The sequence below is a fragment of the Salminus brasiliensis genome, chromosome 1, assembly GCF_030463535.1.
Source record: "Salminus brasiliensis chromosome 1, fSalBra1.hap2, whole genome shotgun sequence".
In the NCBI taxonomy this organism is placed as follows: Eukaryota; Metazoa; Chordata; class Actinopteri; order Characiformes; family Bryconidae; genus Salminus; species Salminus brasiliensis.
Window position 1 is genome coordinate 75,165,419 of NC_132878.1, and position 25,519 is coordinate 75,190,937.

General features: G+C 40.7%; 1 protein-coding gene across 3 annotated transcripts in view; it reads right to left on the reverse strand.

The window, feature by feature from the left end:
* zbtb47b (zinc finger and BTB domain containing 47b) overlaps positions 1-25,519 on the reverse strand; it is a 46,617-nt gene that overhangs the window by 16,530 nt on the left and 4,568 nt on the right. For 2 of the 3 annotated variants that reach the window (XM_072688874.1, XM_072688875.1), the window contains exon 2: positions 168-1,287. In XM_072688874.1, coding sequence (XP_072544975.1) covers positions 168-1,287 — 1,120 coding nt within the window. Of the gene's footprint in view, positions 1-167; positions 1,288-18,726; positions 18,804-25,519 lie in introns of those variants that run through there. The other variant, XM_072688876.1, reaches the window with a different exon arrangement.

The following is a 25,519-nucleotide window of genomic DNA, read 5'->3' on the forward strand; positions in this document are numbered from 1 at the left end:
AGCTGAAAATCAGATTCTCATGATCACATAACGTGACATAACCGGTCTCATACTTTGAGTGACAGAGCAAAGTTAAAGAAAACAGCAGAAAGCTTTGACAAGGTTATTAAACAATAACATTAATTAGACTCTTTGGTGATGAAAATAATCAATACTCGCAGGCCTACCTGGGGCCAGTGTGCCGCTGACCAGGCTTTGGCGTAGAGAAACAGCAGTGCTTGCTCTCGTACCGCGCCGAGGTCTCTCCAAGATGGCCTGTCCCACCTCTGGAATGCTAAGTTCATTCTCCTCTTCCTCTTCTTCATCATCCTCTTCTTCTTCATCATCATCGTCCTCCTCATCATCCCTCTCCTCCTCCTCACTGCTGTTTTCCATCGGTTCTTCTTCTCTCTGCTCGTACTCTTTCGCTTCTTCGTCATCGTTGTCGTCGTCTTCATCGTCACCACCTGCTTTGGGCTGGTCATTCCGCCGACAGGTGAGCAATGAGGCGATCTCTGTGGTGACAGCCTTGCCCTCCGACCCCTTAGAGACATTCAGGGTCTGGTTGTTGAGGTTGACCTCCACGATGATTTGCTCTCTGTTGAAGGAGGTGGAGCTTTCCTGAGGCTCCGCCTCCTCAGAACCAACCTCGCGCCCCTCCACTTTACATAAGCCCCTGCCTCCTCCTGGGACCCCTCCCCCTCCAGCCTCGTCCTTCTTGTAAAAGTGTTTGGCTTGTGGGTTGGTGCTGCCGTCCACCAGCCGCACCGAAAAGGGAGCGGACCCTTCTCTGGCAAAAATGTTCCCCACCTCCTCCTCCTGCTTGACTTCACGATACAGCTGTCCACGGCGTTCTTCCTGGCTGCCCATCACTTCTCCAGAGCCCAGAGACTGGCTGCTGATGAGCTCGCGGCAGGACGTGACAAGTTCGTTCATCTGGAGCACGGATGCAGCACGCAGGACTTCCCGCACGGTCCGTCCCGTCACCAGCAGCTTGGAGGTGTAGATGAAGTTGAGGATCTGCTGAAGGCCCTGGCTGGTCAGCGCCTCCAGCGCCAGGTCCACACGCCGTAGCTCTTTGCCACGCGTGAAGAGCGCTTGGAAGAAGGGGCTGTGGGCGGCCAGCACCCCCTTGTGGGCAGGGAAGGTGCTGCGCTGGCGCACCAGAACAAGGTCGACGTCGCAGAGGTCCGGCTGGAAGAGGCGCTGCTCGTTCAACCTGTCCATCAAACGGGTGAAGTGCAGCGCCACATCCTCCACCAGAGAGAACTCAGCCGAGGGGTAGTCAGCAGTCTTCTCCACTATGAGCTGGAGACAATTCGCAGAGGTAAAGAGGAGGGTAAAGAAGGGTAAAGATCCATTAATCTCAAGAAAAATACAGAATTAGAATTACAGTTGTTTGCCACATACAGTACTTGGACAATAATACATTCAGACAGTTAGAGTATCTCTGAGCACTGTGTTAGTTTTAGATGCTTAGGAATTATATCCACCCTCAAGATCAGGGGGTATCCAGGGGGTATCCAGGGGATAAAAAATATGGCTGCTAGGAGGTTGATAACAAGCGTGTGGAGTTGGGTCTTAGGCTCTATTCCGACTGCAAGCAAATCTGATTTGTTTCTCAAATCAGATTTCATGTGTTTTTTTGGCTGTCCACACTATTTAAAATCTGGACACAATCTGGATATTCCTGAAATCGGATATGGGCTGGCAGTCTGAACATGGCGCGGGCAGGGTAGAAAGTAGCCAATCAGAGGCTTTTCTGCTTTGTACATTGCCACAGTTTTTGTTTTTAAAGGAGGTGAAGAAATAGATGCAGCAGAAGTGAATTTTCAACCACTTAGGGGCGCATTAGCCCCATGTTTGAAACTGCAAAATTGCAATTTATCAGCATAATTTATCAGCACAATATGTTTGACATATTGTTTGTTATTACACAGATGTCAATAACAGGTTTTATTTAACGTTGTAACCCAAAATAAACTGTGTCGAGACCACCATCAGCGACAAAAAATAAGCTGGGTGCAGCCTATCAGGGTGAAGTGGGTGGGTAGGTGGCAGGGCTTGCACACACGTTAATGCTCTTCACGGTTTTAAAGGGTTGGTTATACAGTTCTTTAACCAAATGTTATAGATTATATATACAGATTATAGTATTAAACAGATTATACTTAACACAACCAATCTATATAGCATACAGTTAGATATCTGTATAATAAAAACTCACTAAAACATTTGTCTCACTACAGGCCACATTTAACACAACCTACATTTATACATTTCATGTACTTGCAAAAATACAATACAATACTCATAAGCCCAAAGACAGTATGCATTCATACATGCATGCATGTATTTGAGTAAACAATATAGAAACTGTATGGCAATAAGTGCATGTCCCACATAATTACAAGATACAAGAATAGTGCCTATTGCAAAAAACAAAAATAAGGTTGATAAAGACAGCGCACAGGAAACGCTACTCTCAAGTCAACACTGGTACGCTGTGTTAGAATGCTACATAGCACGCTGGATTAATAAAGGAAACTGCCGGGGGGAAGAAAGTGTTATAATGATGGGCCGTTCCTGTTTGTTTAATTCAGAAATGAGAACACAGTGGAAAGCTCACCATATTTTAATACAAGAGCTCTACAAAAAGAAAACATACACCACTGCAACATACAACACATGGCTGTAAAAGAATAGGTAAAAGAATAGCTACTGAACTGAACAAACACTGAATCTCATCACTGTAAATACACATCAAAATCTATCAAAACGGATAATAACTAACAGTCTAATTAAAAACTATTAGTTTAGTAAAATGGCATGAACAGACGTATTTAAACATTTATGATTGGTTACTTAAACTGGCTGCCCCACTACTACAGAACTACGTTTGTGTTTATAGACTAAAGAAAGTCATACCATATGCTAAACAGCGCTGATTTGTGGGCGCAGAACAAATAGATAAATATTTTTGGGTGTGTATTTTCAGAGAGGAGACTGGTGACAGTCTTAGAGTGACGTTAGTTAGCAACACTAGCCTAGTATAGCTGCCGTTTGATATCTAAAGTTTGATAGCCTAGTCTTGGCTGGTCAGTTATATTTGGCGTAAGTGAGAATTTCACAAAACTATTCCTCTAAAGAGCCTTTAGCATTCAAAATTTAACTGTTTATATATTTGAACGTATATTTGACGTAGTGTGTAGACGTTAATTCTCCAGTCCATTTAGTAACTTATATTTGCATTACATATATATGCATTTTTGGGACCAAATGAAAGTGTTGTAGCATAGAAAGCTACATTTCCAACAGTTGAAGCATTTTATATTATGTTATCATTTTTTCCAGTATGTTAAATTCTTAAAGGCTTAATGGCACCGCAATGAGAACAGTTCATTCTTAAAGGCTTAAAGGCTTAAAAATGACTTTGACAGTTTTTGGGATGTGAAAGCACACATACGAGGACCTCTGAGAAATACGTAAAATACAAGAACAACGTAAGATATTAGTGCCCTAAAGAAAGCACTCATATGACAAATTTAACCTGAAATTAATTTTTAGTCATCCCTTCAGACTCTATAGACCTATCATATACTAGGGGCTGACAGTTCTTATAGAACACTGAACAACGTCATGGATCATAAAAAGACAGACCAGTACAGTGTAGTAACTGCATAGCAACAAAATGCTGAATGGATGTGAGTCTATTAGGCTATTAACATATTTCTTTCATTTAATTCATCAATTCTCAGACTGTTCCTTCTTAAGCATGAAGGATACATTAGATGGGTAGGTAATAAGAAGTACCCTAATACATATAATGTATATTCTGATGTTATATCTTGGCCATATCTCCTCGGCTATCATACCATTAACCTGACCGTGTCAGTATCATATTGCAGTAGTCAGAGAGACGACTGAGGAGCATGCAGACCACGTGCCACCCCTGTAGAGTTTATCCTAGCACAGGAAGGAAGGGCAAGGTTTCGATCTGGATGGCATCTCTTTCAGAACTCCAAAAGGAGGCTGGGAGAGGGAGGGAGAAAGGGCGAGAGAGTTTGTGTGAGAGAGTGTTTGAGAAATACATTGATATTCAGAGCCACGCTGCAGCCATTAGCTTCCTCCTCCACCTCTCCGTCCTGTCTCTGAGGAGTCATCGTTATGCAGAAGACAAAACACGAGCCAATAAACAATTAGGAAGAGCAGGGAGAGTAAATAGCAGACGTTCCAAACAATTATACACATTCATTAAGCAGACATTTATTGCATGTAACAGTCAGTGACTGGAATTCAGCGAAAGCCTTCTTCATAATGTCACTCGCTGTTATTAGGGCTTCCGGCTTCTTTTCAATGACTACAAGACAGTTTAAGCTTTTTAAATGTCAGCCAGGATAAGGGTTAGGAGAAGTGCTGGCAAAGATGTGAATGCCTGTTTGCTGTTGTCCCTTGATATGGATTTAACACTGAGCCACAAATAGCTCCACCCCACTGCAAATAAGAATACGAATTCCAATTAGAGTGAGAATACACACTAGAATGTGCACTGCCTAATGAAAACGAAGAACAGTTGTGCAGGTTGTGCAAGAAGTAGCTTCTACTTCTAGGTCATGAAGATGTTTTGGCTAGGTGGTTGCTATGGCATTGCTAAATGGTTGCTAGGTGGTTGCTATGGTGTCGTAATGGTCACTAGATGGGTTCTACAGTGTTGCTAGGGGGTTCCTATGGTGCTGCTTAGTGGTTGCTAGGCACTTTGCGGCCCAGATGTCTCCTACTGTATCATCACACCTTCTCTCCATACAATTACATTCTGCACCCAACACTTATTACTGCAACTCCTATGCACAGTCAAACAGCACCCACAAAGACTTCTCCCCACCCACACCACACCTGAATTCACACTCATCCAGTGTTGTATTTGTTACATTCAATAATGTTACATTCAGATAATATCAGAGTGTGTGTATAAAGTGTGTATATGTATAGTAGTAAGTTCATGTGTAAATATTCAGTAATTCTATTTTGTAAATATAAAAAACTACTGTGAGGGACGATGCACCCAGGTCTTTACTCAACTTTACACCTGTATAATGCGACTGGACAATAAAAGTGATTTGATTTGATGTGACTGAGACTGATCTAATTGTATTAAGAAGAATACAGTGTCTTCTACAGAGTCTATTAAGTAATTAAACAATGGCACTTAATGCATGTATAAGAAGGCAAACGAGTGTATACCAGCAGTTAATCCTAAATGATATGGCAGCTTAATATTTCAATTCTAGTTAAATCTAAGGCTTTGCTTAAAGCTTTAATAAGGATAATGTGCTGGATGGACAGAAAAATAATTACATAAAGGACAATTTCATGTCCCCCCCCAGGGCAAGGTTTGTACTTTTGCACAATAAAAATAAGTCAAATTAAAAGTTTAAAGTAAATACAGCATTTATAGAGGCGATGTAACAAAATATGGTTTAATTATAATAATTGTTTTTGGGTTTTTTTTGGATGATTTTTGTATATAGCGTTAAACAAACAATACCACCATCGACTAGCTATGGACATTCATAAATCAATCATTTTTGTTTAGCTTTTCCACATCTTTATTTCAATTACAAATTCCAGAAATCAGACCTTAAAAAAAGAATCAAAAACCTACACCTTTTTTATTACTCAGAAAAAATATCTGCATTTTGTTTGCTTTAATGCATAAATTCTAAATGTAAAGCTCTGCAATGGCTTTATTGTTTACATCTTATAAATATTTATGTATCAGCATCAAAAGATATCTGCATTGGCCCTCAGCTCCCATATCAGTGCATTCCTAGTCTTTTGCCGTGCCATCAAATCTACTCTGTCGTTTCTGACAGGTCCACTTCTGGGTTCATGTAGAAGCTATAAAAGAATGTTTCAAAGGCAGAACACACACTGACCAGCCACTGCACCCCCACCCCTCACCATCTGTATTCCTGTGTCAAAGTGACTCCACGTTCACAGACATCAATAAAATTTCACCTCCAACCACAAGTCCAATCAGGACTCTCTGCCTGCATTATTTATGACTGCAAGACTGTAAACAAGAGCAGGGCAGTAACACACATGCCTGCCCAAGAGGTTTCACTGCAGAAAACCCTGCTTGACTCCTTCACAACTCAGAGCAGCCTTCATTGAGTCTAACAAGGCTTGAAGCTGGACATCTATTAGATATTTAGGGATAAAAGGATTTACAAAAAGGGTGTAATTTTTCAGGTCTACTTATAAAGGTAAAGGTAAAGGTGCACGTATTTGTCACTGTACACTGTACAGCGAAATGTGTCCTCCGCATTTAACCCATCTGGTAGTGAACACACACTGACACACACATGTGTTAGGGGCAGTGAGTACACACACACACCCAGAGCGGTGGGCAGCCAACTCCAGCGCCCGGGGAGCAGAGAGGGTAAAGGGCCTTGCTCAAGGGCCCAACAGTGGCAGCTTGCCGAGCCCGGGAATCGAACCCACAACCCTGTTATCGACAGCCCGGAGCTCTAACCGCTGAGCCACACCAATTAACCCCATCATTTGTTCTGACATTACCATTTTCCATCCCTAAGAATGAAATAAGCTAACTTTGTTATTGTGCCTTTAAAGAGGCCATAGAATGGTATTTTGTTGGCCTAGCTGAATAATAAAAGTTTGGTAGTTTGGAAGTGACACACCATAAACCTTAAAAAAAGCAAAATAACCTAAACTGGGTTGGAAAAACTGTTTAAAACAGACTTGACTTGCTATACTTACGCAGCATATATTTAGATACATTCAGCCCACAGGTGAGAGCACTAGTCATAACTGGCAAAACTGTAAAACTCTACAATGACTGGGAGAACATGGTGGTAATGGAGAGCAGCACCTCACCTCTAGTCTCTACAAGTTATGGAAATACAGGCCACTATGTGAACCAGGCCTTGTGACCACAGCCTTTCCTGTGCCAGAGGCCACAGAAGGGGAGCAACTCTACACACGGGATGAGGTGAACGCTGGGATGGGAACAAACAGGGATCCTTACCTAGCAAACAGCTCACACTAACCTAGTGACTTTTACCATTTCTTCTCTCCAATGTCTGTTCCTTTGAAACAAACTGGGCGATCTTAGCGGACTACCCAAATGAGGCTGCACACATACCAGAAGAGAAACTCGAGAAATACAAACCCAGGGAAGCTAACTAGCTACAGCTATGCTATAATATGATATGAAGGTTTTGCAAGCTTTTGCCTGTTGCGTAAACCAGCCAATCAAAGCTTACTGTGAGTTTTACTCATAGGTGAAAATTAACAATTTAAAATATGCTTGTTAAACAACATCTGAGCCTTTTTCATCCCAACCAAACTTATACACTTACTATTTATACATCATTAGGTTGAAATCCTAATTAGGTAGGAATCTTCCTTTTTAAATGCTATACAAGAAAGGTGCATTCAGTAATGTGATGCTACAACCAAACAACACACTTATATTATTGAATTATTTATGTTTATTTCATTTTTTTGAGTGTAAGAAACTCTACAGAGGGACCGGACATTTATGTGTCATAGTTTTACTTCACAATCATTTCTCTAAAACATCAGAGCAACACATTACAACCCCTGCTTGTGCAAAGACCTCATCTAGACAGTCAAACGAAGGTGATGAGCTCAAACGTATTGCATTGTGAGTGCCCTGTAGCAGTCTTTCCCCCAAGAGTGGTGTCTCAGGGCCGCTGGCCAGGCAGGCTGGTATGCACTTGGCTGAAACTGCAAAGATTTAGGCCAAGTGGTCGGCCAGTTAAACAGAAGAAGTAACGAGATCTGTGCTCGTCAAATGACTTTCCCTCCGATCTCACGGCCTGTGCGAAACTGGCCCGCGAGCTGTCCGAATTTACTGCGCCATAAAGGCTGCATGTCCTCAATTACAGGCACTGTTTCTGAGGACGTGCTTCCAGAGGGATCCAGTATAAAGCCCTAAGCCCCTCGCGTCCATTCAGGCAGGGTTATGTAGTCCACACAGAGGCATGAAACGCTTGAACCTCCCCTTTTGGGATTCTGAAGAACGTCCCTGACCACAGCCAAAGAACACATATGGGGTTTTACTTGTGTTAAGGCATTACTGAGGTATTTAGGCAAAGTTCTAGACATCTTTGTCTAGACAAAGATGATTCAGCTCTATAGTCAATAGCTAGTATTTGCAATACAAAAAGCTGCAATAAGCAAATGTGCCTACTAACCAATGACAGCGTCTTTGACAATGACCAAGCTATGATGGCTGCACAACTGGGTCAGATCTCCAAATCAGCAGGTATTGTGGGTGTTCCCAGTATGCAGTGGCCAGCACTTACCAAAAGTGGGTCAAAGGAAGCACAAGTGGTGAATCACCAACAGGGTCATGGAAGGCTAAGGCTCTTTGATGCAATCAATGAAGGCCCCGTCTCACAAGAAAGGATCTGCTCCTAACGTCTTGGAGGAGTCTGTGCCTCGACGAGTCACAGCTGTTTTGGCAGCATGATGGAGATATTATGCAGGTTGTTTTTTAATGTTACAGCTGATTGGTGTAGGTAAATTGGTAATTGAACAATTGGATGTGGGATAAATAGGCAGGTGTGAAGACTTGGATAAGGTTGCAATTGTTATTGTCAGACGAATGGGTAAGAGCATCTCTGAAATGGTAAGGCTTACAAAGTGCTTGGAACCACTGGTGACCCCATGCCGTTTTTTTTTTCTTCCCCACTGTTACAATTTAGGAACATCTCAGCTAGTTTGCACTGCCTTGCATGTAGTTACTGATTAGTAATCCTTAGGGTGTAATTAAAGTCACAAAGCATTAATGATAAGTTACAGACAAAGGGCATCAGCAAAACAGTCTACTAAAGAGTACAGCGGTTAGTTTATTGAAATTTTCATGTAATTGAATGATCATGATATGCACTGAAATTGTCCATCCCTACTTACTGTTGCCTCACAGTACTGTTAACTACATTCTGTTAGCAGTGCACACACCATACTTTTCACACGTCATTTTAGCAAAACCAATTTTAGCGCCAAGCTCATTCAAATTTTAAAGTACATTTCTTTTCAAAACGTTCCACCAAATCCAAATGAACTGTCTGACCTCTTCCTCTGCATGAAGGCTAATTAAGCTAGTTTGTGCCTTGCTAGTTATGACGATGCCCCCGAGGCCCTGGAGGGGAAATCGAGAGGAAGTCACAGCAGCCAAGAGAAAGTGCTAACTCAGCAGCGCACTTCCTTTCCACAGAGCTCCTGACAGGGACACGGGGTTGGGTGACTTGAGTGACGCCCTCAAGAACTGGAGCGGGCACGGTGTCAGCTCACATCTCCCTCAGAGAGGACATGGGGCTGGAGCGGCCTTGCCGGCTAGCGCTGATCTGAACCGACACACACACACATACACGAGAGAGAGAGAGAGGGAGAGAGAAAGCCTGACTCAGTCTATCTCCACCCGCAGCAGCACAGTTCAGAGAAGGACTGGGCTTAGAAAAAGGCTTATGGTGTTATTTGGTGTACTTGGCATGGTGGAAATGTAGGAATTGGGCCGAATGCAAAATTACCGCTCTAGGCTTTATTTACAACTAAAAAGCAAGCAGACATGAAGCTTACAAGGCTGAAACTGCAGCTCAAACACTGTTTACTGATATGTGTAAATAGAATTTGAGTTAAATAACTTTATTATGTATTGTTGTTTTGACTTGAAATAAACTGAATTGTCAGTTTATTTAATTTACATTTTGTGCATAATGCAAATAATATCAACACTATATTATCATCTTAAATAGCAAACTAAAAATGTGTTTTGCATTATACATCAATTGTTATTCTTTTCGAACCTCTTTATATTCAAAATTGTTACAATTTGATATGCAGCATTTTTTGAATGAAACTCTGCATAGATCTCATCTCTGGACTTTTAAATAAAATCACCTGAAATTAATTGAAAGTTTAAAATCTGCAAAAACGTCCTCTTGATTATTTCAATAAGCTATGGGTGAGAATAATACGTTATTAGAATAATAATGAATAATAAATCAGTGAAATTGATGGGTGGAAACTGTGAATTGTGAATTAAATATATCAAAGACTGGACAATAAGGACATGGATATACAAGGAAACTTTAACCAGCAACACTGTGACCACTCAGGGGTCAAGACTCATATCAACGTCATCTGGGCATAAGAAGGCTGATTCACCTAGAGATGTGCCGAAGCGGAAATTCCGGGCCAGTGCTGATATTCGAAATTTCAAGAGCACATACATGATGATGGGAATCATGTCTGTATCGGGAGAGATTTGCTTGTAAATGTAAACATCAGACATATTTTAGATTAGATTGAAGCCAGATTAGAGATATATTTTAAACTGTTATTTGATTTATTTATTAAACCCTAGAAGTGGCAGTGCCAGACTACTGTACTAAAACATCTGCATTTTATTTATTTTACTGCATTTGTAACCCTACAGAAATAAATAAATAAAAATAAATAAATAAAACAGATGTACTCAGACTTATAAATGTTTCTTACAAATGTTTCTTTAGCTGCATCAGCAGATATGTACTCGAAATGTATAGTATATTAACATTCGCCATATAGATGCATCCTACATTAACACTCATAAAACACAGAAATTAGTACTAAATCTACCTAGATTTTGGTTTAACACAGCAGTCATATGTAGGTATTGTCCCTGATGCCATTGTGCATCTCTCATTTCATTTTTTTCTAAAGAAGATCACAAGATATAAACAAACCCAAAATCTAAAGGAATAATATCATTTAAAGCCCAAATAACACCACACTTCCACTATCCACAGTAATAGAGAGGGGTAATTACTAACCACAGTGGCCAGCACATCCCAGGAAAACAGCAAGACTCTTTTACCTTTGGCTAAACTCCCTGCGACTTCTTTCTGTCTGCCCGAAAGGTAAGAGGAGAAGTTGAGGTTGAGCTATCGGTCTGCAGTAATGAAAAACTCTCGGGTTCATTGGAATCTAATCAGGCTGTCCTCCTGCCATTCGGGAGCTCTTCCTCTTTATCCGCTGACAGCCAGCCCGGCAGGATACGGGCATGACTGATGAAGCTGCCCAGCAGGACCTGGAAAGTGTGAAAGAGCTTCACGTAGCCGTCGGGCAGCAGTACCTGATCGGGCATATAAAGAAAACAAACAATGTCCCCCAACATTCCAGTGGCAGGAAACTCACTACCCTGAACAAGGCTTTTGATGAATAGGGGCAGAATCATGTGTGTAATTATTAGCCCTCAGAAGCGGCTGTTATCTCTGGTGATGACAAAAGCAGGTTGTAATTCTGTATTAATTATTTCTCAATCATAGCTCGCTGAATGAAGCAGAGACAATCTGTGGAAACTGCAATACTTGCAGTGTACAGTCTTACACAGGTCTTTAACCTCATATGCTCTGTAACTTTTATTTTATTACACCCTACTACATGCAAACTTATAGGTTGTTACAGTTGTTACAGTTACAGTTGTTACAGTTGTAACAGTGGGGCAAAACAGCCAGAAACCACCGGTCAATAAATCTGGATCCAGAACCAGATTAGATCAGATCGGATCAGATATGCTGCTCATTAATGCTTATTTATCACTTATGTATGTAGTGTTTAAACATCTATTTTGATTGGGGTACTTTTACTCGAGGTGGTGGGCTAAAGCAATTTTACTACAGGACATCTGTAATCAGACTGATTTCCAGGGAATAAGAAATCTCAATATAAATGACAGAGATGAAAGTGCTTCCACAATTTTTCCATCACCTCTAACAGTTTAGTACCAAACTGTTACCAAACTGAGCAGCAAACTAAACTCTCACTAAAGTTACCAGAAGCACGGCACCTCTCAAAAGCTCCTCTCTTGAAGTAAATAAAGCTGATATTATTGAGCACAGAAACCGCTGGTCATCCGCACTGTCCTAAACAACCCATCACACCAAAAAACTAAAACTAAAAACTTAGAAACAGCGTTTTAACAATACAAATCCCACCACTCTACCCACTGCAGGAGGTGATCTGAGCCACATCATTTAAGCCACGTTACAGCAGTGTAAACCCATCCGTCTCTCCAAGACACACGCTGCAATCGAAACCCCTCCCACTACAAGCGTAACACCAGTGACAATTGTCACAAAAAAAACACATTTGCATACTCTGTCCAACACAGCAATCAGCCTTTGGTCTGACTAACCTGAGATGTGCTTGACTACCAAGCGTAAACAGGGCCACAGTGTTCATGTGGTCAGGAGGTCAGAAAGACGGTTTTCAGTAAGTAACCATATCTGCGTAGCTGAATGAGACTGTCAGCATTAGCAGCTCTCATAGCCAGTCAGTAGAAGTTAGCCACACAGTTTAGACCAGAATGCAGCTTATCCTTTCAGCCAATGGTGTTTACTGCATTAGCTGAACCGAAACAGGGCTGAAAAGCAGAACAGCCGTTTAAGTTAACCCTTAACAGTTTAACAGTGGTTTTAGCAGTTACTTACTGTGCTGAAGTTTGATCATGTTTCTCCAGATGCTCACACAACACCACCCACACTTTTACACATCATTCATCAAACATTTTTCAGTGATGTTAAAGTGAATATGTTTTCATATTTTAGACTTTTTTGGGCACAATCTTGCACTTCTGTCATCTCTATTGTCTGTATGTTCCCTCTTACAGTAATGTGATGTAACTGCTAAAGCTCAAACCTCACACAATATCAAGATTCACTGACGAATTCTTTTATTCTGGACATCATCAATCATGTTGATTAGTTGTTCAGAACATCACTGAGAAGAAAGAGAGAACTGGTGAGCTTACTAATCACAGAGGTACTGGTAGACCTCCACAGCAGATGATAGAATAATTCTTACTCTTCAGGTGGCAGGTGTGAATTCGTCAATGGCTGTGAGCTGCAGAAAACTGTAAGAACCTTGTTAAGAGGCTGTTAGACCCTAAAACAGACGTTGAGCAGAAGTACAACAGAATTGTACCTCTGCATTTAATCCATCCATGGCAGTGAACTTACACACTCACACAGCAGTGAATTGGGGAAGTGAGAACACATGGAGCAGTGGGCAGCCACCTCAGCACTGTTCCTTTATTTCCCCACCTCCCTCCAGGGGATATATATATATATATGACATAATAGCTTTTAGCAACAAACTTCACAGTAATCCCACAGTGATAAAGGCAGACATTGAGGAGCAGAGTCCTCTAACCCACTGTGGCTGGCACCGATGATTTCCCTGGGGGCAACAAAGAGTAGGAGTGTGTGTGTACTGTGTGTGTCACACATACTGTGTGTGTGTGAGAGTGAGTGTGGTTCAGTCAGTCTCAGCGGGGCTATATGAGAGACTCAGACAGCCACAGTCTCTCACTGCGCTCTCCGCTCTGAGCTCTCTGCTCCACAGCAGGCTGAGCCGCAGGGCTCTGGGCTCTGTGCACCCACTGCCCTCTGAGCTCCAGCCAAGGTGAAGGAGCGCCGCACAGGACACACAGAGAAAGAGAGAGAGAGAGAAGAGGGGAAAATAGAAATGCTGTGTATGTGTGTGTGTCTTTCTCTGTGTGGGTGGGTGTGTTCCTGCTTGATAACCTCACCCTCCTCAATCCAATCAGCACACACTCTGTCCTGACCTTGAGCTAGATGGTGCACACACAAACAAAAAGGCCCCTCCAGGTGGCACAGAAATTACACAGCAGTGACTTACGGTCTTACTGAGCGTGCGCGTGTGTGTGAGTGCGAGTTTAAGTGTTTACTGCAATGAATCCACTATCCATTTAATTTATGTGAATGCATGTGAAAGAAAAAGGAGAGGGAGAGAGAGACCGTATAAGAGAGAGAGAGAGGGAGGACTATCATTTGGAGTACCTATAAATTTTGAAAAGCAGCCTCATGCTGTACAACACTGCCGACACCACAAGGCACAAGACACAGCGGCTAAAAACCCAAATGGCCATGGCTAGGGGTATAAATCTATGACGTCATGATTCGATTCAATTAAGAACAAATACTTCGCGAAAAATGATTCAATGAATGATCTCACATTATAAGACTAATAGTTCTGACCTGATCTGATCTGAGCTACATTTGCATCTACTGTACAATATTTAAAACACAAACCTATGACATAAAAATGTCATAAATGGACACGAACTCAATCATTTTTGTTGACCCCAATACTGTCTGCTGTGTTTACTTGCGTGTGTGTTTACATAGGAAACATCGTCACCAATATTTCAGTCAGTCTTGCTGTTCTGTTCTCTCGTCTGCTCTCTGTCGGAGACGGGACCTGAGTCTGTAAGCAGCAGCATCATCTATCGTGTAGCGAAAGAGTGCAGTGTGTGCAATGATGAATACATCGATAACGGTGCCTTCATTCACACAGAGCGGACTGCGACAGGTAAAGACATGTCACTTAGAGGTTACTCTAAAAAAAGAATAACAAATGCATCTAAAAGCATACTGTAAACTTTTGACTGTACAGTACCAATAGCGAAAAAAAAACCCCATTATTATTAATTAAAAGTTCACTGCTCAAATGTTAATTATTAGGATACTATATCATCAATATATCAGTGGTATAAAATTACAATAATATTGTTACGTGTTTAATAATGTTCATTTATGGTATAATATATCATCCAAAAAAATTTAACAGGCCTATTATGACCACAGTCATCAGCCGAATTCTTTATTAATGAGCCAAATCATAAACCTTGGCACCCACAGCATGCAGTTAATGATCTACAATGCCTGGAAGTAGAACTACAGAAATATTTTTATCAAATACTTTTGGACATACTTCCATTTGTCTTGTACTTTAGTTTTATATTTGAAATAGGGCTGCACCAATACCACGTTTTTCCCTATGAAAGCAATACCTGATCCTCATGTCGATACCCATATTAACTCTATCTAACCTAAGTGCTCGATAGGTCAGTATAAATTCTAAAATTTGTGGCATGTCGCTGGCAACAAGAACTGTATCGTTGTTCTCTACTGCCGATACGGACAGTACACTCAATTGTAACTACAAAATGTGCAGCCAACTAAATAAATCACATTCACATAGTAACCATGGAGGCTCTTTGTAAAATGTGTTCTTTGCAAAAGCTAAATCAACATTAATACATTAAACAGCTTATGCATTTGAATGACCAGTTAGTCAAACAGAAAATCTCTGAATCAGTGCTATTAAGTGAACAGTTTGGTAATATTCTGCATCAAATAAACAACAAAAGAAATATAAGCAAAAAATATATGACAAGAAAACAACTGATACTGATTTCTCTATTCATGCAGTTTAAAATCAAAAGTCAAATTCATCTTTTATATATATATATATATATATATATATACCAGCTGTGTGTGTCAACTGCATTCATTTCTATTATGTTCATACAATCTACCAATAAATTAAATACACACATGACACACAAGACACAGCAGTGGAGGAAAGACAGTACAACTTTGGCAAATGACTTATGGCTCTTGTTCATTAATAATATTATTCTTGTGATGAAATATGATTGATTCTTTGCAGTTGAGATGTAAAGATCACCTTCAGATCTATACGACCTAAAGCATCAATGCAGTTTAGAGCCCCAGCCATGGCACACAAAAAAGCTAATAAAAAAAATCAATGGTAATGACAAAAGTGCTTAGCCTTTGGCAGTCCCTCTCTGCTGGTGCTGAGGTCACACACACACACACACACACACACACACACACACACACACACACACACACACACACACACACACACACACACACAGGATTTGGATTCCTTTCCACCGCTCAGCCTCCTAGCCAACACAGCTCATAATTACACACTGTCACAGTGCCGGCACAAAGCGGAGCAATGCTTTCACTAGGCAAACCTCCTGAACACAAAACCCCTGTTATTACACATGCCAATTAGATCCATGGCTGTTTGGCTCACCTCAGATCAGAGAGGCTAGATAATACAGCAGACTGTAGTGGAAATGTCTGCCTCCATCCCAGCACAGCAATGTTTCATTCGGGAAACTTACGAGAAAAAAAAGCATCACTGATGGTTAAAGTGGTGAACATCTTATCTAATTTACAAAATCTGTTTCCAAGTCAAATAACCCCCTTGGTTTTAGACAATGTGGCCTAAAGGTCATAAGTATGTCCTGATACATTTTATTTAATGCCGATTTATTTTTTTATTGTTTATTTAAACTGCATCTCTAAATCATAACACTTAAATTATGAACCTAAATTATAACCCTTAGCCCCATGAACAGACTATGGCCCGCTGCTGGGCCAAAGGTTATTATTACAAACTTCTATTACCAATAAAATTGCCACATAAGTTTGTACAGAAGTCCCTGCAGCTTACTAAATAAAGCTGATTTAGGCATGTAGTTAGCACAACGCTAACTGAGAACAATAAGCTTCCATTACTTGTTAGCTACTTGTTAGTACATTCAATTCCCTGGTAGTTTGAGAACTTGATACCACTTGATAATATCTCCCGGTTTGTTTAGACACTAGAGGGCACTCCCAAGAGAGTCCAAAATAAATTGGTCCATATGGAGTTTTTGTGCAAAACTGTTAATTGTAAACAATTCATCATTTCTATACAGGCAACTGCACTCGTTTCTTAATGAAAACGACAGAAAAATATTTAAACACAGACGTTATCATTTACAGGACTGTAAACCTGTCCGATGTTCATTCAAGATGTCAAGTCTGCCTTCAAGTCTGCCAGAGTTGTGCCTATCCTAAAGAAACCAACTCTGGACAGCTTGGACATCGGCAACTACAGACCCATTTCTTATCTCTCCTTCCTCTCAAAGATTCTTGAACGTTCCGTCTACAACCAACTGTCTCTCTTTCTCACTCTGAACAATCTACAGGACCCTAACCAGTCTGGCTTCAACACTGCTCACTCTTCGACCTCTCTGCAGCTTCTGACACAGTGGACCACAAGATCCTCCTGTCTATCCTTGCCGGCCTTGGAATTACCGGCTCTCCATGGCGATGGTTTGAATCATACCTGCAGGGACGCTAACACCAGGTAACATGGTGGGCGACACGTCCGCTCCTTGTAGTCTCTCTACTGGCGTTCCACAAGGCTCAGTTCTTGGTCCTCTTCTTTTCTCACTCTACACTCGCTCTCTTGGTAAAGTGATATCCTCTCATGGACTCTCTCACCACTGTTACGCCGATGACACTCAACTCATCCTTTCTTTCCCACCGTCTGACACACAGGTTTCTGCCCGCATCTCAGCATGCCTCGCTCAACCCCAGCAAGACGGAGCTGCTGTACATCCCGGGAACTGATGGACCTAAAAACGATCTTGCCATCACCTTTGAGAACTCACTGGTCACTCCTTCAACAGAAGCTCGAAGCCTTGGTGTAGTCATGGATGATCAGTTATTGTTCTCAAGCCATGTTGCAAACGTAACTCGGTCCTGCAGATTCCTCTTGTACAACATCCGGAGAATTCGACCCTTCCTCTCTAGAGAGGCCACCCAGGTGCTCGTTCAGTCTCTAGTCACTTGAAGACTTGACTACTGCAACTCTCTTCTGGCTGGTCTCCCTCTGCGTACCATCAGACCCCTGCATCTGATCCAGAATGCAGCGGCACGGGTCGTCTTCAATGTCCCTAAATTCAGCCATGTCACTCCACTGCTGCGTTCTCTTCACTGGCTTCCTGTAGCTGCTTCCCGCATCAGATTCAAAACCCTGACTCTGGTCTACAAAGCCCAGAATGGACCAGCCCCTCCGTACTTGATGGCAATGGTCAAAAGCCGATCCGCACCAAGAGCCCTTCGAGCTTCAATTACGGCTTGGCTCGACCCGCCATCCCTCAAAATCCACGGAAGACAAGCGTCCAGGCTTTTTTCTGTCCTGGCACCTAAGTGGTGGAACAAACTTCCCCTGGGTGTCCGAACGGCAGAGTCGCTCACTGTCTTTAAACACAGGCTCCTCCTCCGAGAATGCTTGGGCGAATAGTAAAGTACTTTGGTCACCTTATTGACTGGTGTTTAGTAGTGTCTTAAGGTAGAGGTATCTTTGAATTTTTAGTCTATTCAAACTAGCTGAGGTTTTTCTTGAGTAAACAGCAAAGCACTTTCGTAAGTCGCTCTGGATAAGAGCGTCTGCTAAATGCCCTAAATGTAAATGTTAAATGTAAATTAAGCTGTGTATTCGATCTTTAGATTATTCTACTTTACAAACCTGCCTGAAAGATCAGAAACAAAATTGATTAACATTTTAAGCTGTTTATCCCCATTTAACCCCAAAGACCAGCTTGGGTGTGCCCAGTATTATTACACACATTCTTTTGGTTAATGCCAAATAGAATAGCATGAATAAGTGGTATTCAAGGAATTAACAAAAATAAAACTAACCTGCAATCCAAAAATCACAAGATGGATGGAAATTCTAAAGAGTTATAGCCTGTGTCAGGAGGAATATTCTGGAATTTAGACCCCCGCCACCCCCCCCAGTCCACTCAGGGTCACCTCAGGGTTAGTAAACAGGCCCTGCCTAAAACCAACCCAATTCCTGAGTAAGATCACACTGAACATGTGATTACAGACGGAGTTCCCTTCACAGTGGGCTTCTGTTTCTTCTAAAGTTAGTGTGAGGACAGTTTTAGCTGCTACTCTAGTGACTCTACTTCCAGCTGATCTGAACTACAGTATACTTTGTCAAGGACAAATGAAACTCAGGGTGACTCACCTTTCCAACAGATTTAGCAAAGCGGGGGAACACAGCATGAGTTAATGGTAGACTTTCTCTCAGCACAGTAAAGACTGCTCAGGGAACTCCTCAAGGGCAAGAACTGTGAAATAAAATTCACAGGAAATAAATTAATCAGGAAAATTTGGAAATGAGTATGGTCATCTAGGCTGAGCTTTACCTATCTAGACTGCAGAGTATTTGATTCAATCAGACATTAGCTTTAAAGAAACAATAAAAGGTACACTGAGGTTTCAGAGCACAGCGTTCATCATGATATGCTTCATAAAACAGCCCCAACAACAACAACAACAACAAATACCTAATAGAAAACAGTCGCTATCCTGGGCCACCTGCGTTACAATGTAATTTACTGTAGCAAAGTGGTGAAAAACAGCAAGGTGAAGTCATTTTAGGCACTGTATTTTAGATTAGTAGCTCTAATAGACCTAATTAAACTTCGAGGAGAAACCCATGTCAGTAGCTAACCTGGGGAGCAGGGATGCTCCCTTTCATGTATGCGGAACAGCAGGGGAAAGGCACAATATTGGAGGGGCTTTGGTTGTCGAATATAAAATATTACTCTTACAATCCTTAACAGATCTTTAAGGGGGAATCTGTAATGAACAGAACGAACTGTAGGCATTTATGTGTTTTTTTTAACCATTTACATTACCAGGTTTAATTCTTTCAAAAGCATACAAATGAGTAATTCCATGTAAAACAACACAATCTGAAAATGATTTGTAAGTTATAGGAGTGAGGGATAGAATACAAGGATTAAGCCCAGTGATGTTAAAGGTGCCCTAGAATAGAAAACCGTACATGTTGTCTCTTTATTAAAAAGACAATCCGGCATTACCTAAACAGAGCTGTAAAACAGGTCAAGCCCACTAAAGAAAGCCTCTGAAGGGTGGACATGAAATGGTTAATGGCTAAGAGCTAATACTAGGCAAACTGAAGAAGGGAGAAGGGTTGGAAGAGGCCAAAGGAGGCCAGAGGAGGCCAGAGGGGCCACATCGCAGGGAAGCTGGCAAAGCGAGTGGGTGCTAGGCTAAAAGCTAACCCAGGCAGTCAACTACAATCTCTTCAACTAGTGAAATGCACACTGCGTTGAGACAATACTGAGAGGACAGCGGCACTATGCGGTAAGCTAGGTTAGGCTAGGCCAAGTGATCCGTAAATGGAAAATTAGTATGTTTCATACTGAGACAAAATAACATAATATTTAATAATAATATAATATATTATATCATAATAAAGGGTTTTAAATGAGTGTGTAAATTTACATCTGAAGATATTTCACCCCAAAGTTACAATACATACAAAACAACCATTACATATATATATTCTACAGCAAATAGTGAATACAGAATGCCTCTCAAATCAGATTCATAAACACCCTTAATCTGCAGGTATTCAGTTATTAATATAAAAAATAGTAGTAAGCAGTAGTTACTAAAACTAACAATGTTGTAGTTACAGTATACTGTAGTCCAAGCGTGAGGAATTGAAGGTCCTGTTTGAAGGAGAGAAGGGGGTTAACGAAACCAGTGGCAACACTACTGGTGTCTAAAGTATTTTAAGAAACTAGAGCATAAAATTGCTGCGTATAAACAAGCATTTTAAAGATTTTATCTGTTATGCATCTGCCTCACTAAAAAAGCATGTTATTCATGAAATGCAGCATAAAACAGTCAAAACAATAACAACACAAAGCTTGTAGAATATTCTACTTAAAATTCAGTTAAATTAACAGATATGCAAATGCAAGTGAACTGTTTGAGTTCAGCTTGCAATAAATGATGCTGGCAAAGCTTTTATGAGATTATTATTCAGTTAATAATCATCAGCCTTATTATTCAGCGACTACTATGAATTATTCAAGTTACGTAGGTCCATCAACGACAGTGCGGGAAGGACATCTGCACCCTTAAGGCTGAGTTATACTTCTGCATCTGTGCAAACGTTCACACAGATCCCTGCCAAAGCACTTGCAAGCAATGTGAACCTGTTCACTAGGGACTATCGAAACCAGATAGTACAGGAAACTAAAAGGAAAGTCTTTCCAAAGTTAAAGAATTGTCCTTATTTTACCAGATTGATATAGCAAGTAAACACTATACTGTTTCACTCTCTAGTTTATACAGTCCTCATACAGAAACTGAGTACTGTATATTTGAATCCATTGCTAGGTCATATGAACATACAGTAGTGTGAAAGTTTAGTAGGACATCCTTTGAACATGCTGTATTTAAACATATATAGTCTGTATGTTTAAAGTTAGCACATCCCCACATTTATTACTAGAGAAAATGTCTAAAATTGGAATCATGTGCACCACACTAACTGCAGATGGTAAGAAGATTGTTAGAGGGTTTTTTTGCCTTATTTAAACCTCAGATATTTAGTTTGGTTTGCTCTTGATTGTTGAAGAAAGGTGGTATTTTGTCTCAGGCAATGATGCATGGTGATGTTAAAAAAACTGGAAGACATTTAGGATAGCGAAGGTCATTTAAATGTGATGGATAATTACGCAAACACAATAATGACCTGTTAAATAGGATAATATGACTACTGGAAAACGGTCAATTCTGATTTCAGGTTGACTTAAAGAAGCTAAACATTGTATGGGGTATTTTATGTGGTAAAAATTAGAGGGGGACTTTTAATTGAAGGTGTATACTTTATGGGAACATTTTTACTTGTTAGCTACTGCTAAAACATACACACACAGCTACCAGTTTACTGCAATTTTAGCAGTCTCTGTAATCACTGTAATCACTGTTCTGGTATAAGAACATCAGAACCGCTGAACTACTTTTCATCAGTGCCTTACAGCCGATAAATCAGCCCTAGATGAATGATAAATGCCTGGACCCTTAATACCGGTCAATATTTCAGCTAGGCCCTATTAGAGATTGCAGCTTTCTCAAATCGTGCTCTTAACCTCCCTTCATAGCATCGTAGGGCTTTCTGAACGGGAGCATTCAATTATGAATAACACTCCAATCCACTTCCAATTTAGCATGAATTTCCTCTCTCCTGGGTTTTAAGGGGCTTCACTCTGAGTGCATCTGTAAGTGAACTTTAACTGACTCATTGCAGGGGCTGGATAATCAGAGCTGTGTGAGGTTAGAGTGTCCGCTCCGCTCTGGCGCAGCCTGCCAGTAGGACTCGACCGGAGCAGGAGCTGAGTCAGGACTTCTGGCCAGAAGAGCCTGTGGAGTTGCTGGCATCTCACCACTGCCACATAAAACACAAGCGGCCACCCAGCCAGCATGCATGCCATCACCCCACGCAGCAGCCAACCCCTTTCTCATGTACAGACTCTGACCTAACCCACCAGCAATTCGAATGGTTAAAGAAGCTGAGGCTTGGAGAAGATCAGAGGAGCAGATTTGAGCAGAATAACAGATTTAGATTTGAAACATGAGCCTAGAACAAAGCAATAAAAGCAATATCTGTATCTGATTAGCTTTTTAAACTCTTTAAGGGCATTGTGATTTTATTATTATTATTATCATGATTTAATTATTGCTATTTTCCCTTAAAACAGTCAGCATGGTGGCCTATACACTGGTAGCATTTCTATTATAAGGCAGTTCAAAAGATTATTTATTGTAATTTTATTAATGTTTATTAATGGTGTAAAAACAAGGCAACATGTATAGTATAAGGAGTAGCCCTGATTAAGAGTCTCCAACACGAGCAAGCATTTGAAGTATGCCAAGCACTAGAAGTGAGTGCTTTGGCCAGATGATGATGAAATTTGAGATCATATTCACTCTTGGCATGTTTGGCGTTCAATCAGCTGAGAGGAATGCATACACAGAAAACTGTTTTGTAATGTAATATGGTTTTGCACCCTGATAAGGTCAAGAATGGTGCAAGAATGTCCACCATGCTACAAGACATATTAGCCACGAATCCTTCTGATTCTGCCAGGATCCAGAGACGTAGCTATCAGTCTTCCAACAAGACAATCCTCAAATCTAAATCTGCAGTTTCCCCAGACCTGAAGCCACACTAGACTTCATTTGCATGCTGCCAAAAAGGTCTGCAGGGCTGCTGGCTTGTCTAATTCTCCCATTCCTCTAGTCTACAGGCAAGATCATGTGGATTCCTTGTAAATGCTTAGAGTCCGCTCCGGATGTAGGCTCAGATTTTGCTTGTGGAATTACCCACATTCGTGTTGTAGTCATGGCGACCCCACCCTAGTTCCCATCACCACCTCTGTATAGAAATCAGAGTTGGTACGTTTCTCTCCAATGACCTATTTCACACCAAACTCAGTCTTAATGACTTTGTTTACATCTTAATAAATAAATTCAATAAACAAGAAAAATATTTTCCTCTAATAATAATACAATACTTACATATAATACTTATCATACAATATATGGCTATGCCCATAATATTTTGCTGACCTTGATACTGCCCATTGTGTTTACTTGAATGTTTGTTTACATTAAAAAATCTAACAAAACATACTAAATATAAATGTGACAGCACAACTCCCCCCCCCCAAAAAAAAAGTGTCTGAAAGTTTACTGCTCTTTAAAAGAGTGTAACAGCATTATTATGCTATTATTATATTTTCATTATATCAGTGCCCTAAGATGGTCTTCAAATGCCAATAATATTGCAGTTATTTATGGGACAGTATATGTATATATGGCCTATTTGCAGCTCCATGATGTTTCAGACTTGATGCCATTTAGCACTTTAACCCCTTATGCTCCATGACTTTTATTACACCCTTAGGATTACTAATCAGTAACTACATGCAAAGCAATGCAAACTGACTGAGCTGTGTCTAAGTTACCAGTGGAAGAAGAAGCCAGGAACCACCGGTGGTTCTGAGGAATCTGTAAGAGTCTGAGATTTGGATGAGGGAATGACTCAAACACATCTCATACTCAACTTTAGCTTAGTTTTGTGAAAATGAAGTTAGTGAAGCCCTCACCATCTTGTTTCTGCGGTGTGGACTTCCCAGTGAACGGTCACTGCTGAATTACAGTTGAAATCACATACATGAGCGTTATATCAGCATTGACTCAACAACCGCTTGCTGGCCTCTTTTCTGTCATTGAAATGTTGTGCAAAATATTGAGAGAATTTCAAATCCTGAACCCAGAATCGTGAACTGAATCGCCTTGGGAGCTGAGTGTATCACCGCACCCCGCTACAAGCATTTACAGTGTTGGATTGTTAAGTTTCACTGAATATTAACTGGATAATATTTGATATTATAAGCTTAGTAAGTAGTGCCAACATGTTCATTACATACGGTCTACATATCACTCTCTGAAAGTACTAACACTGTGACTCAAATAGCTTCTCTTGAAGCTCACACACATGCAGTCGGGTACAGAGGTGTTTGTATGAGCTGGAAAAGCTGACCTTGTAGGTGCTGAGGCCCTGTCAACACGCCTATTGCTCAAGACATCAATTAGAAGCACCTATGCAGCGAAAGCAGACTTCCTACAGGGGTTAGGCGCATCTGCTGGAGCTTGCTAGCCACACTTGTCACTTGGACTGAAGTGACCTGGATACTATAAGTAAAGCACACAACTTAAAACTAAAATGTCCTTGCTATCAGAGACAATGGTATTTTGAAGGCACTTCCTTATCAATAAAATACAGTGACTGTCATAAATGCTAAAAATATCACTAAAACTGAAAAATCAGGGTAAGTCACTATCATTGTACAGGTTCAAACTGTGGGTACCTGCCAATATACAATGTTGTTCATGTACATAATTCAAAAATAAATCAAAATAATAAAAATAAATGTAGAAAAGGAACTATATTAGTATAGTCCGGACTCACTAGCATGAAATTAAACATTTATTTACATTTATTGAATTATATATACATATTTTTTTTTAATTACACATGAATAAAATGCAGTTAACTGTAGTTTAGTGTGACCCAAACATTCTGCTCTTCTGGAATTCAATTAATACACCAGCAAACAAAGGTTAAAATGTTAAACTAATCTAAATGAATAAAAAAAAATAAAAAACCCAAATGTTTTATGAAGATTTTTCATTATTTCAGTATCCCTAAACTGACAATGATAAGGCCCAAACTGGAGACTTTGCATCTATTCACCGAGCATCTGTGACTAAACCTGGGGTCTGGCAGGGTTTCAATACCTCATATGAAGAGGATATCAAAGTCTTTACAGTAAAATGATATCAAGCGTAGGCTGGGACCATTCAGGATGAACTACTAAGCTCTAATCTGCAAACTACTGACATCTTTACCAAAGACCACATTTAGGAAAACGTTTTTGGAACCTTTTTGGATTGCTGTTCTGCAAAACTGTATTCTATCCTTTTCCGAGCAAATCTCTGCAGTTAAAGAGGATGGGGTTTCGTGTTAATTTACGGCTGGGCTCCTGCGCACATTAGTCTGCGCTTATCACAGCTTATGTGACTAAATTTCTAAAAGCACCACTCTGCAAAAAAAAAAAAAAACCCTAAACAACAAATACCAAAAAAATACACAAACATGAGCCACCAACCAGAAGCCAAGGAGAGCGGACCATGCCCACTCCACTGGTGACCTGACCCAGATATTAACCCAAGCCTCCAGATGTGTGCTGGCCGCAGGATTACTCCACCACTGCACCAAGCTCCACATGCTTTTTTTAATGAGGGATCCCAAAATGACCCTGGAGCCTAAAACTCCCTCTAAAGCTCTCTGATGCTCTGTCTCTTTCTTTCTCTTCCGCTCTTGTCCTTATAAGAGGGTCAACTGATGCAGACAACATTTTAGAAAG